The sequence below is a fragment of the Odocoileus virginianus genome, chromosome 2 (genome assembly GCF_023699985.2).
Source record: "Odocoileus virginianus isolate 20LAN1187 ecotype Illinois chromosome 2, Ovbor_1.2, whole genome shotgun sequence".
Lineage (NCBI taxonomy): Eukaryota > Metazoa > Chordata > Mammalia > Artiodactyla > Cervidae > Odocoileus > Odocoileus virginianus.
Genome location: NC_069675.1, coordinates 99266272 through 99280534, shown reverse-complemented (window position 1 = coordinate 99280534; position 14263 = coordinate 99266272). Strand labels below are relative to the sequence as shown.

The window sequence follows — 14263 nt, the reverse complement described above, 5'->3', positions numbered from 1 at the left end:
CTGATTCTTAGAACAAGCACTCAGTTCAGTCGCTCAGTCGTGTCCGACTCTCTGTGACCCCACAAACTGCAGCATGCCAGGCCTCCCTGTCCATCACCAACTCCTGGAGTTCACCCAAACTCATGTCCATTGAGTCGGGGATGCCATCCAATCATCTCATCCTCTGTCGTCCCCTTCTCCTTCTGCCTTCAATCTTTCCCAACATCAGGGTCTTTTCAAATGAGTCAGCTGTTGCATCAGGTGGCCAAAACATTGGAGTTTCAGCTTCAACATCAGTCCTTCAAACGAATATTCAGGACTGATTTCCTTTCAGATGGACTGGTTGGATCTTCTTGCAGTCCAAGGGACTCTCAAGAGTCTTCTCCAACACCACAGTTCAAAAGCATCAATTCTTCAGCACTCAGCTTTCTTTATAGTCCAACTCACATCCATATATGACTACTGGGAAAACCATAGCCTTGACTAGATGGACCTTTGTTGGCAAAGTAATGTCTCTGCTTTTTAATATGCTGTTTAGGTTGGTCATAACTTTTCTTCCAAGGAATAAGCGTCTTTTAATTTCATGGCTGCAATCACCATCTGCAATGATTTTGAAGCCCCCAAAAATAAAGTCAGCCACTATTTCCCCATCGAGAACAAGTGCTGGAATTGCATAAAAATAGTCTTCCTTATAACACAAGGACCCCAGGGAGATGATTCTGGGAGAGCCATGTGGCACATTCCGGGTCATGCCTTCAAGAGTCTGGAGACACCCATGGCCATGTCTTGCAGCTTCCCGCTGTGACTCAGGTCTGAAACAGTTCATTCCCACTGGACTCCCCCTATTACCATAAAGTGCCCAGGTCTGGCAGCCTGTTGAGTCTGGGGTCTGACCTCCCTTCTTGTTTGTTGTTTTTGGCCAAACTGCGCAGCACACAGGATCTTTTTTCCCCAACAAGGGATTGAACTCAAGTCCTTTTAGTGTAAGCTCCGAGTCCTAACCACTGGACTGCCACAGAAGTCCCTGACTGCTCCTCTTTATCTTTATGCAGCCTTTTTGGATTCTTCATCTAGCAGCCTCCTCTTCTATATTATTTGTGTTTGTTTTCAGTCGTGTCTGACTCTTTGCGACCCATAGACTGTAGACTGTCCGGCTCTTCTGTCCGTGGGATTTCCCAGGCAAGAGTAGTAGAGTGGGTTGCCATTTCCTCCTCCAGGGGAGGGATCACACCCAAGTCTCCTGTGTCTCCTGCATTGCAGGCGGATTCTTTGCCTGCTGAGTCATCAGAGAAGCTCATCTTGTGTTTAGATTTCATTTCATCTTCTCCCACCCCCTCATTTTTGGCAGGTTTTATCTTGTCTTTTATTTTTAAAAAAGAAAAAACAAACCTGATAAACATTGACATCCAAAAGAGTCATCTTGAACTGTGGTGTTGGAGAAGACTCTTGAGAGTCCCTTGGACTGCAAGGAGATCAAACCAGTCCATCCTAAAAGAAATCAGTCCTGACTATTCATTGGAAGGACTGATGCTGAAACTGAAACTCCAATACTTTGGCCACCTGATTCGAAGAACTGACTCACTAGAAAAGACCCTGATGCTGGGAAAGATTGAGGGCAGGAGGAGAAGGGGCTGACAGAGGATGAGATGGTTGGATGGCATCACCAATTCAATGGACATGAGTTTGAGTAAACTCCAAGAATTGGTGATGGACGGGAGGCCTGACATGCTGCAGTCCATGGGGTCGCAGAGTCGGACACAACTGAGTGACTGAACTGATGCTGATTGACTGAAAAGAGTCATCTGACTTCTGAAATAAGTTTTCTGCTAGAGCAAAGTTTTTAAAAGATTGGACTTTGCCTCAGAGATTCCTTTCATAATTTTTTATGGATGTAGAATTTTCACATTTTTTGTTTGCATATAATTTAAAATTCAATCCTGGTTTGAATATGAACACTTTCCAGCAAGCTTCAAAAGCTCCCAGGGATATCCCTGGCCCTCCGGTGGTTAAGACTCCAGACTTCCAATGTGACGGGCGCAGGTTCAATCCCTGGTTAAGGAACTAAGGTCCCCACATGCTGCGTGGCGCTCTATGTGGCAGGATTGCTGTAAAACAGAAAGGAGGCTGGCTCTAAACTTTAGGGTGTATGCAGATCACTTAGAGAACCTGTTAAAAATGGAGATTGCTACACATACACACCCCCGCCACACACACACACACACACACACACACCCCTCCTAACTGCTCAGGTCTGGATTCAGGAAGTCTGGATTTGCCTCTAAAAACAATTCCCCAGATGAATCTAATGCTGGGGTCCCCTATCCACAGAGAGCAAGGCCATGAGCACTTACAAGCTATTCAGTTCAGTTCAGTCACTCAGTTGTGTTCAACTCTTTGCAACCCCATGGACTGCAGCACACCAGGCTTCCCTGTCTATCACCAACTCCCGGAGCTTGCTCAAACTCAAGTCTATCGAGTCGGTGATGCCATCCAACCATCTCATCCTGTCGTCCCCTTCTCCTCCCACCTTCAATCTTTCCCAGCATCAGGGTCTTTTCAAATGAGTCAGTTCTTTGCATCAGGTGGCCAAAGTATTGGAGCTTCAGCTTCAGCATCATTCCTTCCAAAGAATATTCAGGACTGATTTCCTTTAGGATGGACTGGTTTGGTCTCCTTGCAGTCCAAGGGACTCTCAAAATTCTTCTCTAACACCACAGTTCAAAAGCATCCATTCTTCAGCGCTTAGCTTTCTTTATGGTCCAACTCTCACATCCATACCCAACTACTGGAAAAAACCATAGCTTTGAGTAGACAGACCTTCGTTAGCAAAGTAATGTCTCTGCTTTTGAATATGCTGTCTAGGTTTGTCACAGCTTTTCTTCCAAGGAGCAAGCATCTTTTAATTTCATGGCTGCAGTCACCATCTGCAGTGATTTTAGAGCCCAAGAAAAAGTCTCTCACTGTTTCCATTGTTTCCCCATCAATTTGCCATGAAGTGATGGGGCCAGATGCCATGATCTTCATTTTATGAATGTTGAGTTTTAAGCCAGCTTTTTCACTCTTCTCTTTCACTTTCATCAAGAGGCTCTTTATTTCTTCGCTTTCTGCCATAAGGGAGGTGTCATCTGCATATCTGAGGTTGTTGATATTTTTCAAGTTATTAGTTAGGGTGATGACATGGGGTTAAAATAGGGTGGAATGGGGGAAGGGAGGATTAGGGCACCACCAGGGGGATCTGCCTGTGCACCCCATTCTCTCCTTCCACCCCTGTGAGATGTCCCACTGGCTCCGCTCGGGCCCCACATCTACTTTCTCAGGAGCCAGAGACCAAACGGTCAGAATGCTGTGTTGAAGTCTCAGCCTTGAAACCACCCTGTCTTCTCTCCTCTGTCTGGTGAGGACTCAACTCCACATTCTTTTGTCCCCCCAGCAACGTGTTCAGCCTGATCCCCAGAAGACAGACAGAAGACTCTCAAAGGTAATGGATGGGTCTTTGGAGTCAAGGTGGTTCCTTCTAGAAAGATCTAGAACAGAAATAAAAATAGAATGTGCAGTGAATTGGAGGTCCTTATAATGAAAGAGGCACTCAGTTCCTGGCTGATTCCGAGTTCCTCTCTCTACCATGTTTTCTCAAACCTAAAAAACTACAAAGACAGAATCCTGTTTTCTGTTGGAGAGGACCCCTTTATGGCTGGCAGCAGCTCCAGGCCTGGGTTTGGGGATGAATAGTGACCAGCATTCAGTTCAGTTCAGTTCAGTTCAGTTGCTCAGTCATGTGCGACTCTTTGCAACCCCATGGACTGCAGCACGCCAGGCCTCCCTGTCCATCACCAACTGCCGGAGTCTACCCAAACCCATGTCCATTGAGTCGGTGATGCCATCCAACCATCTCATCCTCTGTCATCCCCTTCTCCTCCTGCCCTCAATCTTTCCCAGCATCAGGGTCTTTTCAAATGTGTCAGTTCTTCGAATCAGGCGGCCAAAGTATTGGAGTTTCAGTTTCAGCATCAGTTCTTCCAATGAATAGTCAGGACTGATTTCTTTTAAGATGGACTGGTTTGATCTCCTTGCAGTCCAAGGGACTCTCAAGAGTCTTCTCCAACGCCACAGTTCAAAAGCATCAGTTCTTTGGTGCTCAGCTTTCTTTATAGTCCAGTGACCAGTGTTGATTCCATGTAAAGCCATCCCCAGCGGCCAGTCCGTGACAGAGTGCCCTCTGACCCCATTAGCACCCAGAAGGGAAAAGGCTCATTTTTCCTCCCAGAGCTAATTCTTCCGCGGTCGTCAGTCTCTGGCTGACCGACCACAGATAAGGTGAGCTCTCCTGACCAGCCTCCTGAAGGAGCCCGCAAGGCAGGACCTCGAAGTCAAGTCCGGCCCAGCTTCCTGCCCTGTTCAGGCCTTGGGGCCCAGCAAATCCTTGCTGGGTAGAAGGGTGGATGAATGGGTTGAGCTGACCGGGCTTTTATGTCTTAGCAGCCCTGAGGCCCACCACCTGCAGGGCCAACGGGAGAGCCTGCCTTTGAGGTAATGACTTTCACCTCCTTTTTATCCACAAAAGTTGGCATTCCTGAGCCTTGCCAGCAGCTGGAGACTGCTTGGTCTTCTGGACTGGGACGGCCAGGCCCCTCCCAGCTTCATTGGTGGGGAGGGGACAGGCCTGGTGGAGAGGGCGGGGCTGGTGAAGAGGGCGGGACTCGTGTGAGGGGCGGGGCTGGCAGAAAGGGGCGGGGCTAGCAGGAGGGCCGGGCTGTGGGAAGTGGACGCAATCCTGGTCTTTGCCGAGTTAGCCCCCTCCCCTCTTAAAGGGGCGCTGAGTTAGCAAGGCGCTCGTTTTTCCTGAGGTGACTGGGAGCCTGTCCCCTCAGCAGCCAGGATGAAAACGGCGTGGTTCTGCAGAGGATGCTGTTGGAGAAGAAGGAGTCCAGGTAGGGCGGCCGCTGGGCTCCCAGGGCTGAGGGGGCCTTGCCAGAGCCTCCCTTCCGATCGCAGGGCCGGCCTGGGCGTCCATGGCTCCTCCCCTCGGGAGCGGGGCTCTCCCCAGGCTGGTTGTCACCGTCGGCTGTGGCATCGCTTGGGGCAGACTGGGCACCAGGCGCCCAGACGCGGCCGGCCGTCCTGTCCGAGGTGTCTTCGCCCAGCTTCCCGCCCCCGGTCGCCTCACCTGGCCACACGGCCGAGCTCGGCAGCCACGGGGAGCTCTCCTCCGTAGGGGCTGTAACGGGGTGGCCCTCAGGACCCCGGCCGGGCCGCAGAGCAGTGCTTCTCCCAGTGCCATCAGCTCTGAGCGCCCTGTTTTCCTCCCTCAGTGAAGGTGACGGCCGCCTGGACACCTGCAGGGTACCCGAAGTCCCCAGGTACTGGAGACCGCGTCTTTGGGCCTGTTTCCAAGCAAGTCAGCTTGCTGTCTCCCCGCTCCACTGTCCCCCTCACACCCCTTCGAGGCTGATTGTGAGATTTATCAGGAGGGAAGGAGCAAGGGAAGCGGGAAGGAGGGTACCGAGGGGCAGAAGAGGATGGCAGCTGGGGGAGCAGGCGTCAGATGGTGAGGTCACGGGTGAGCCCCCTGTGACCTCGGTCTCGGCTGTCCCAGCTCAGCGGTCTTACCCGGGGTAGGCTAGCTGTAGCTTCTAAGCTCTCAGCTCTGTTGAAAACTGACAGGGTTGCCAGGGAGGGCACAGAGGGTGAAGGAGTCAGCAGGAGAGTGGAGGGGGGCGATGAGGTGGCTCCAGGCGGGATGCTGCCGGTGGACAGGGTGGGAGAGGCCACCCTGTGCTTCCCACTCCTGAATAGAGCAGGACACGAAGACCTTCTTCATAACAAGTTAGACCACAAGGAGGACTTACAAACCACAGGAGGGTCTCTAACCTCAGCCGAGCATGAGACGGGGAAGAACCTCCTAGCCCATCGTCGCATTTCTACCCCATCAGTTTATCTGTCGCTTTATCGCTGGGGAAGCCCCTGGCATCCCTGGGCTGGGGGAGGGGGTGGGAAGTAGCTGGATGAAGGAAGATGGGAGGATGGAAAGAAGGAATTCCCTGTGGCTGAGTGCCGCCTCCTGGCAGAGCTGCCCACTGAACCAGGAAGAGGCTCCTAGCAGCTCTGGCATTGGTGATGTGAGTGTCTGCTCACACGCATGTCTTGTCCACAGGTTGCTTTACCCCAAGGCCCAGCTGCTCAAGCCCTCGTAAGTAGACGAGTTTCTGCCATGGCTGCGACTGGTGGGTTCCCTGCCACCACCTACCCTGTGGTTGCCTTTCTCTCGCTTCACTCCCTGGTTCCTGTCTTTCTTTTTGCCCTTTTGCTTTCCTTTCTGTCTGTGCTATGGGAGGCTGGGCTAGTTTTCAGTGGGTTTGGTACACGTTGAAGGGCCGATGGAAGATGCCTCTAATTTGTGGTCACCAGGAGCTGTGCAGAAGTCCACCCCAGGCATGGAAACGTCTTTGTTTCTTCTCGGGGAAGGAAGCTGGGGTCTGGACTGGGTTCTGCCTGAGGCCTTTCCATGGGTGTGAATGTCTGAGGGCTGATGGTCCCAACTTGCCCCCATATGCCAGTGCCTGTCTCCTAATCCGGGTCTCCTTGCCTGTGCCCACACCTCCTGCTTCCACTGCCCGAGAGAGAGTACTGGCAACCTGTCAGTGAGGCACTGGATCCCCGAGCTTTGGGACAGGAAGTCGCCCAGAGACCACTCCGATCAGCCCCGTTTTGTGGGCAGGGAAACAGGCTCAGAGAAGTGAAGGAGGTTGCTTGAGGCCCCTCAGCTGCAGAGGGACAGGTCAGGACACAAGCTGAGTGGCGTCTGTCACATCCTGCCACGTCCCTGCCAGGGGACCTGGAGGTGCTCACTGTCATTTCTGAAACCCACATGCACACCTCCTTGAATTTCCAGAGCTGCCAGCCATGTGTGGCCTTCAACACTTGAAACAGGACCACTCTAGAATGAGTTGTGCTGTCAGTGTGAGGTGCACCGTGGATGCCAAACACTTTGTACATGAAAAGTGTGCTAGGAGCTTGGGATTAACATAGACACACTACTGTGTATAAAACAGATAAACAACAAGGACCCACTGAATAGCCCAGGGACTCTACTCAATATCTTGTAATATCCTATATGGGAAAAGAACTTGAAAAAGGATATATGTGTATAGATGTGTAACTGAACCACTTTGTTGTACACTTGAAACTAACAGAGCATTGTCAGTTGACTATACTTCAATAAATACATCAATTACATACTGAAATGATAATATTTTGGATACATTGAGTTGAACCAAGTCTATCATATTAACAGTCATTTTGCCTGGTTCCTTTTACTTTTCTGTGACTCCCAGACAATTTTTAGTGGCACACATTTCCAGGGGTCAGCACACATCTGGAGGGGCAGGTTGGCATGAACTTTTTTGGTGGGTCCTGGCAGGGTGATGAACGAGTGAATGAACACTCGTGAAATAAGAGTCGGGGGAGGTCAGAGGGATCCGTGCCGGCTGGAGAATGGAGAAGGGGCAGAGATCACAGGACACAAAGAGCCCCTGTGAGGGGAGGGGCTTGAAACTCAGCTCTGTCTCTGAAAGCAAACCTCGTTCTGTCTACTCACAGCAAGCGTGTGGGTTATCCACACCAGGTGATTCTGACACTCCCTGCAGTCAGCACAGACACCGCAGGTGGACGGTCAGCCCCGCAGCCTGCCCCCACTCAGACCCTTGTCGCAGTTTCCAGGTTGTCATCTGTGCTTCTGACTGACGGGCTGTAAATCATTTCTCACCACCCGCTCCTTGGGTGTGATGGTTTGCTGGGATGCTCCCAGAACTCAAGAAGACAGTTTACTTACTAGATCCTTGGCTTGTTCTAAAGGATGCAGCTCAGGGAGAGTCAGATGAAGAGGTAAACAGGGCAGGATGGGGAAGGGACAGAGCGCCCAAGCACCTCCCTCCCAGTACCTCCTTGTGTTCACCAACCCGGAAGCACTCCGAACCCCACAGTGAAGGGATGTTTATGGAGGCTTCATCTCCCTGGCGTGATTGATTGTTAACTTGACCTTCAGCCCCACTGCCTTCCCAGGAGGAAGGGATGTGAGGCAGAAAGTTCTAAGTTCCAAGTTTCTAATCCTGGCTTGGTCTTTCTGGTGACCAGCCCTCATCCTGAACTACCCGCAAGCCCACCCAGAGTCACCTCATCAGAACAAAAGATGCTCCTACAATCCAGGACCTCCCAAGGGCCCTAGAAGCCGAGTGCTGTGCCAGAGGCCAAATGTCTATTTCTTGCTACGGCAAAGCTCCCGCGTGCTGCGGGAGGGCTTAGCGCTTGCCCGCCCTCGAGACTGTGCTCCTCCTGCAAACAGACGGCCTCATAGAAGGATGTCTCAGGGGATCTAGCCCATGGCTGGGACTCAGGAGGTACTCTGAGTGAGGGCAGTGAAGGGTGGAAGTGTTGAGTGCTGGGTGCTGAGCTTATGCCGCCAAAAGCACTGGGCTGGGAGTCCCGAGTCCTGTCTGCTCCGAGCTGCAGCTCACGGACTGTGCAGCTTTGGACAAATCCTCCTCTGTGGCCCACATCCCTGTGACCTGCTCTCACGAGCTGTGACTCCTCTCCCCAGGAGAGTGGACGTGCTGGTCATGACCCCCTGGTTTGCTCCCATCATCTGGGACGGGACCTTCGACTCTGCCATCTTGGATGCGCAATTCAGAGACACCACCATTGGGCTGACTGTGTTTGCCATTAAAAAGTAAGTGATGGACGCTCACCCAGGGTGAGCCAGGGAGCCGGCCTGAGCTGCAGGGTAGCACTTCTCTCTGTTTTCCAGGACAAGGTGCTCAGCTCACAGGGTGGGTGGGGGGTTCAGAGGCATGGGTGACTTTGGGTGTAGGTGAATGTGGGTTGGGTTGTGCAGGGGTCACTAGGCAGTCATATATATCTATATATATGCACCGTGACGTGTGTACGTGTGAGCTAAGTCACTTCGGTTGTGCCCGACTCTTTCTGACCCTCTGGATGGTAGCCTGCCAGGCTCCTCTGTCCAGGGGATTCTCCAGGCAAGAATACTGGAGTGGGTTGCCATTTCCTCCTCCAGGAGATCTTCCTGACCCAGGGATCAAACCCCTGTCTCTTATTTGTCCTGCATCGGCAGGCAGGTTCTTTACCACTGGTGCTGCCTGGGAACGCCTGCTCAAAATAGCAGTCCCACAGCTGAGAGTCATCACCCCAGAGGTCACTGTCAACCTTTTAGAGATGGGCAGCTCACTTCACCACTTCCAGTACCAGCCACTGTGCCAGGGGCTCAACCCCACCACAACGCAGACCCTGGTGCCCCACTGCCCCAGTCTGTCACCCTGGGAGGCCAGCTGCGTGCAGCTATCTTCTCCCATCTTGTAGGTCAGCTTTTCATTCCGTTGATCATTTCTCTTGCTCTGCAGAAGCTTTCCAGTTTGATGTATCGGCACTCGTTGATTTTTTGTTACTTGTGGTTCAGGTGTCACGTCCAATAAGTCACTGCAAAGATCAAGGTGCAAGAGCTTCCCCACTGTTTTCTACTAAGTATCTTATGGTCTTGGTCTTACACGTCAGTCTTCAATCCATTTCAAGTTAATCTTTCTGAGTAGTGTAAAACAGGGGTCTGTTTTCATTCTTCTGTGTGTCAATATTCGATTTTCCCATGTGCTGCAACTAAGATCCAGTATGAGGTGGTGAATATCCTGTGTGCTGCATCTAAGACCTGGAGCAACCATATACATACATATTTTTAAAAAGATTGTGTGAGTGTAAAAAAAATACGTCAGATGACAATATGAGCTCTAAAAAATAACTGAGTTTGGGCAAGGGGATAGAGAGTAATCTGTTTTCATGTTTATTTGCTCCTTTTTATTTATTTTTATTTATTTTTTACTTGAAGGATAATTGCTTTACAGAATTTTGTTGTTTTCTGTCAAACCTCAACATGAATCAGCCGTAGGTATACATCTATCCCTTCCCTTTTGAACCTCCCTCCCATCTCCCTCCCCTCGCCACCCCTCTAGGTTGACACAGAGCCCCTGTTTGAGTTTCCTGAGCCATACAGCAAATTCCCATTGGCTCTCTGTTTTCCGTATAGTAATGTAAGTTTCCAGGTTACTCTTTTCACACATCTCACCCTCTCCTCCCCTCTCCCCATGTCCATAAGTCTATTTTCTATGTCTGTTTCTCCACTGCTGTCCTGTAAATAAATTCTTCAGTACCATTTTTCTAGATTCTGTATATATGCGTTAGAACACGATATTTATCTTTCTCTTTCTGACTTGCTTCACTCTGTAGAATAGGCTCTAGGTTCCTCCACCTCATTAGAACTGACTCAAATGCATTCCTTTTTATGGCTGAGTAATATTCCACCGCTGCTCCTTTTTACTGAGCTACAATTTGCACATGGTCAGACGGGCATGTTAAGGGCACAGCCTGCTGGAGTTTTACCTTTGTGCTGGTGTAAGTGCCAGCAGAACGAGGCCGGGGGCGCGTCCAGTCTGGGCATTAGTCAGAGGATGGAATGCCCCTCCAGGTGAACACTGCAGGGGACGGATTCCAGGCAGAAGAAGGTGCAGAGGCCTGGAGGAGGATGCATGGCATGTGTCAGGAACATCAAGGAGCTGGCCTGCCCCACAGAGGATGGAGGAGAGAGAAGAAGACAAGTCAGAGCGGATCTTGTAGGGCCTGCTAGACCATTGCAGGATCTTGAATTGCCTTTTTTTTTTTAAGACAAGAAACCATTTATTTAATTTATTTTTTAAAAGCCCAATGGTATTTTTTGAAAAATATTTATTTGTTTGGCTGTGTCAGGTCCTAGTTGTGGCACTCAGGCTCCTTGCTTTGGTGGGTGGGCTTCAGAGTGCTTGGGCTGACTGGCGTGTGGAATCTTAGCTCCCCGGGCAGGGATCAAACCCGTGGGCCCTTCATTGAAAGGAGGATTTCTAACCACTGGACCACCAGGGAAGTCTCAGAAGCCATTTATTTATGTAGCTCTTAGCCCCTGCCCCGGTTTTGCCCTTCCCCTCGCCACTCTCCCCATTGGAAGCACGTTTGTTGAATCTGTGAGTCTGCCTCTGTTGCGTTATATTCATCTGTTTGCTTTATTTATACTGAACACCACAGGGAAGGTTGTTGTTCTTCAGTTGCTAAGTCTTGCCCAGTTCTTTGTGACCCCATGGACTGCAGCACACCAGGCTTCCCTGTCCTTCACTGTCTCCTAGAGATTGCTCAAACTCACGTCCATTGAGTCAGTGATGCCCTTCTCCTCCTGCCTTTAGTCGTTCCTAGCATCAGGGTCTTTTCCAATGACTCTGCTCTTTGTATCAGGTGGCCAAAGTATTGGAGCTTCAGCATCAGTCCTTGCAATGAATATTCAGAGTTGATTTCCCTTAGGATTGATTGGTTTGATCTCCTTGCTGTCCAAGGAACTCTCAAGAATCTTCTCCAGCACCACAATTTGAAAGCATCAGTTCTTCTTTGGTGCTGAGCCTTCTTTATGATCCAATTTTACAGCCAATATTTTACAATACCTTTAAAAGGAGTATAATCTATATAAATTTGGAATGACTATTGTGTACTCCTGAAACTAATATAATATTGTAAATCAACTATATCTCAATTAAAAAAAAAAGACAAGAAGCCATTGGATGGTCCTGAGCTGGGAGACATCCGCCATTTGGATACTATCAATCATTTGAATTTTTGCCAAACTTGTGGATTAATCAAATATCTTATGGTTGTGAATATTTGCTCAACACCAAGTAATCTGAACCCCTCCTCTCACTAGCCAGTCAGGGTCTGGTACTGTTATGTTTAGCTAGTGGAATGGCTATGGTTTTGTTTCTGATTTTTAATTTTGGTAAAATGCACATAGGGCTTCCCAGGTGATGCAGTGATAGAGAATCCAGTTATCAATGGAGCCTCAAGAGCAGGAGCCTCAAGAGACTTGGGTTCGATCCCTGGGTTGGGAAGATCCCTTAGAAGAGGAAATGGCAACCCACTCCAGTGTTCTCACCTGGAAAATTCCATGGACAGAGAAGCCTGGTGGGCTACAGTCCATGGGGTTGCAAAGAGTCAAGACACAACTGAGCACACACAACTCACATAATAACTCACAAAATGCACATAATATAAAGTTTACCATGTTAACTATTTTTAAGTGTACAGTTTAGCAGTGTTACAGACTCAAGATGTGGTACGACCATCACCACTGTCCCTCCCCAGAACGGTTCTCACCTTGCAAAACTAAAATTTCTGTGCCCATTAAACACTGGCTCCAGGTTCCCCATTTCCCCAGTGTCTGGCAACTGCCATTCTATTTCTGTGTCTAAGACGTTGCCTATTCTAGGTACCTCATCTAAATGGAATCGTAGAGTACTTGACTTTTTGTGGTTGGTTTATTTCACTTAGTGTAACATCCTCAAGGTATGGCTAAGGTTTCATAAACTGTTTTTGCCCAAGTGGATTCTTCTGCCGGCTGTTTGATTCTGTTAACTCCCACCCTCTCTTTCCTGTTGGATTTAGATACGTGGTCTTCCTTCGGCTCTTCCTGGAGACGGCGGAGAAGTACTTCATGGTGGGACACAAAGTCACCTACTACGTCTTCACCGACCGGCCGGCGGACATGCCGCAGATCGCCCTCCAGGCCGGGAGGCAGGTGGTGGTCCTCCAGGTGGGGAGCTACAAACGCTGGCAGGACATCTCCATGCACCGGATGGAGATGATCAGCAATTTCTCCCGGCAGCGCTTCCTGCGCGAGGTGGATTACCTGGTGTGCCTGGACGTGGACATGAAGTTCAGCGACCACGTGGGCGTGGAGATCCTGGCGCCGCTCTTCGGGACCCTGCACCCTGGTTTCTACGCAGCCGACCGCCAGTCCTTCACCTATGAGCGCCGGCCCTTGTCCCGAGCCTACATCCCGAGAGACGAGGGCGACTTTTACTACGCGGGAGGCTTTTTCGGGGGGTCGGTCCCTGAGGTTTACCGGCTCACCACGGCCTGTCACCAGGCCATGACGGCCGACCAGGCCCGGGGCATCGAGGCCGTGTGGCATGACGAGAGCCACCTGAACCGGTACCTGCTGTCGCACAAGCCCAGCAAGGTGCTGTCCCCCGAGTACCTGTGGGACGAGCGGATGCTGCAGAGACCGCCCTTCCTCCGGAAGCTGCGCTACGTGGCCGTGCCCAAGAACCACGCAGAGATTCGGAACCGATGAGAATGCACTTGCCGGGGAAGGCCGCGCGTGTCAGGCCGCAGCGCATGTCAGCAGTTCTACCGTCTCGGTAAGGGATTGGCCAAAGGTTTGCTGGCGCGGGTGATGCCATCGCCTTATTTCCTCTTCTGGAGGGAACTCCACTCAGCGGACAAAGCCAGCCCTGCAGTCCTCATTCCCGCCTCATCCCGCCTTCTCTTTCAACGTGACTCGTCCCCCAAAGGCTTGACAAGGTCAGCTTCCTGGGACGCTTCCTCTGGTTCTCTCTTCTTCCAGCCGTTGACGGGAATTGCACCTCCCTCTGACGAAACAACAACAGAAACGACTGTATTTGCATAAAGCGCTAAGGGTATTCCTTTGGCTGTGCCTGCCTTTCTGCCTACCTTGCCCATTGGTCTTGCCCATTATAATGTGAGATCCTGAGCGTGGAGGTCAAGATGTCTTCATCTTTCTGTCCATCAGCACGTACCTCAGTGCCTGATGCCCAGGGACTTTCCAAACTGTTCACATTTAAATTTAAGGAAGGGACTTCCTTGGTACCCATCCAGTGGTTAAGAGGCTGCCTGCCAATGCTACGGACACAAGTTGGATCCCTGATCCAGAAGCTAAGATCCCTCCCACATGTTTGTGGGGCTACGACTACTGAGCTGGCACTCTAGAGCCAGCTAGAGCCAGCTCTAGAGCTAACAAGAGAAGCCACCTAAAGGAGTAGCCCCTACTTGCTGCAACTGGAGAAAGACCCAAAGACCACGTGCTGCAAGGAAGAGTCTGTGTGCCACAAGGAAGACCCAGTGCAGTCAAAAATAAATCAATAAGTTAAAAAAAATTAAGTTAAAAATTAAATTAAAAGTGAATGCATAAATTTAAGGAACTCTTTGTTTTGCAGTTTCTTTACCCCCCCCCCCAACTTTATTTAAAATTTTTATTTTGTTTGGGGTATAGCAGATTAACGATGTTGTAGTTTCAGGTGAAAAGGAAGGGACTCGGCGGTACACACACAGGTATCCGTTCACCCCCAGACCCTCCTCCCATCCAGGCTGCCACACAACCCTTGAGCAGAGCAACTCTTCTTTTTTTTTTTTA

The 14263-nt window shown here is 50.4% G+C and overlaps 1 protein-coding gene across 1 annotated transcript in view; it reads left to right on the top strand.

Annotated features, from left to right (window-relative positions):
* The window catches only part of ABO (ABO, alpha 1-3-N-acetylgalactosaminyltransferase and alpha 1-3-galactosyltransferase), a 33292-nt gene extending 19245 nt beyond the window's left edge, over window positions 1–14047 (top strand). Inside the window, exons 8-14 of the mRNA XM_070472861.1 lie at window positions 3410–3457; window positions 4456–4506; window positions 4848–4907; window positions 5289–5336; window positions 6131–6166; window positions 8573–8701; window positions 12493–14047. Of these exons, the coding sequence (XP_070328962.1) occupies window positions 3410–3457; window positions 4456–4506; window positions 4848–4907; window positions 5289–5336; window positions 6131–6166; window positions 8573–8701; window positions 12493–13183 (1063 nt within the window). The 3' untranslated portion in view covers window positions 13184–14047. The remainder of the gene's footprint in view (window positions 1–3409; window positions 3458–4455; window positions 4507–4847; window positions 4908–5288; window positions 5337–6130; window positions 6167–8572; window positions 8702–12492) is intronic.
* The last annotated feature ends 216 nt before the right edge of the window (window positions 14048–14263 follow it).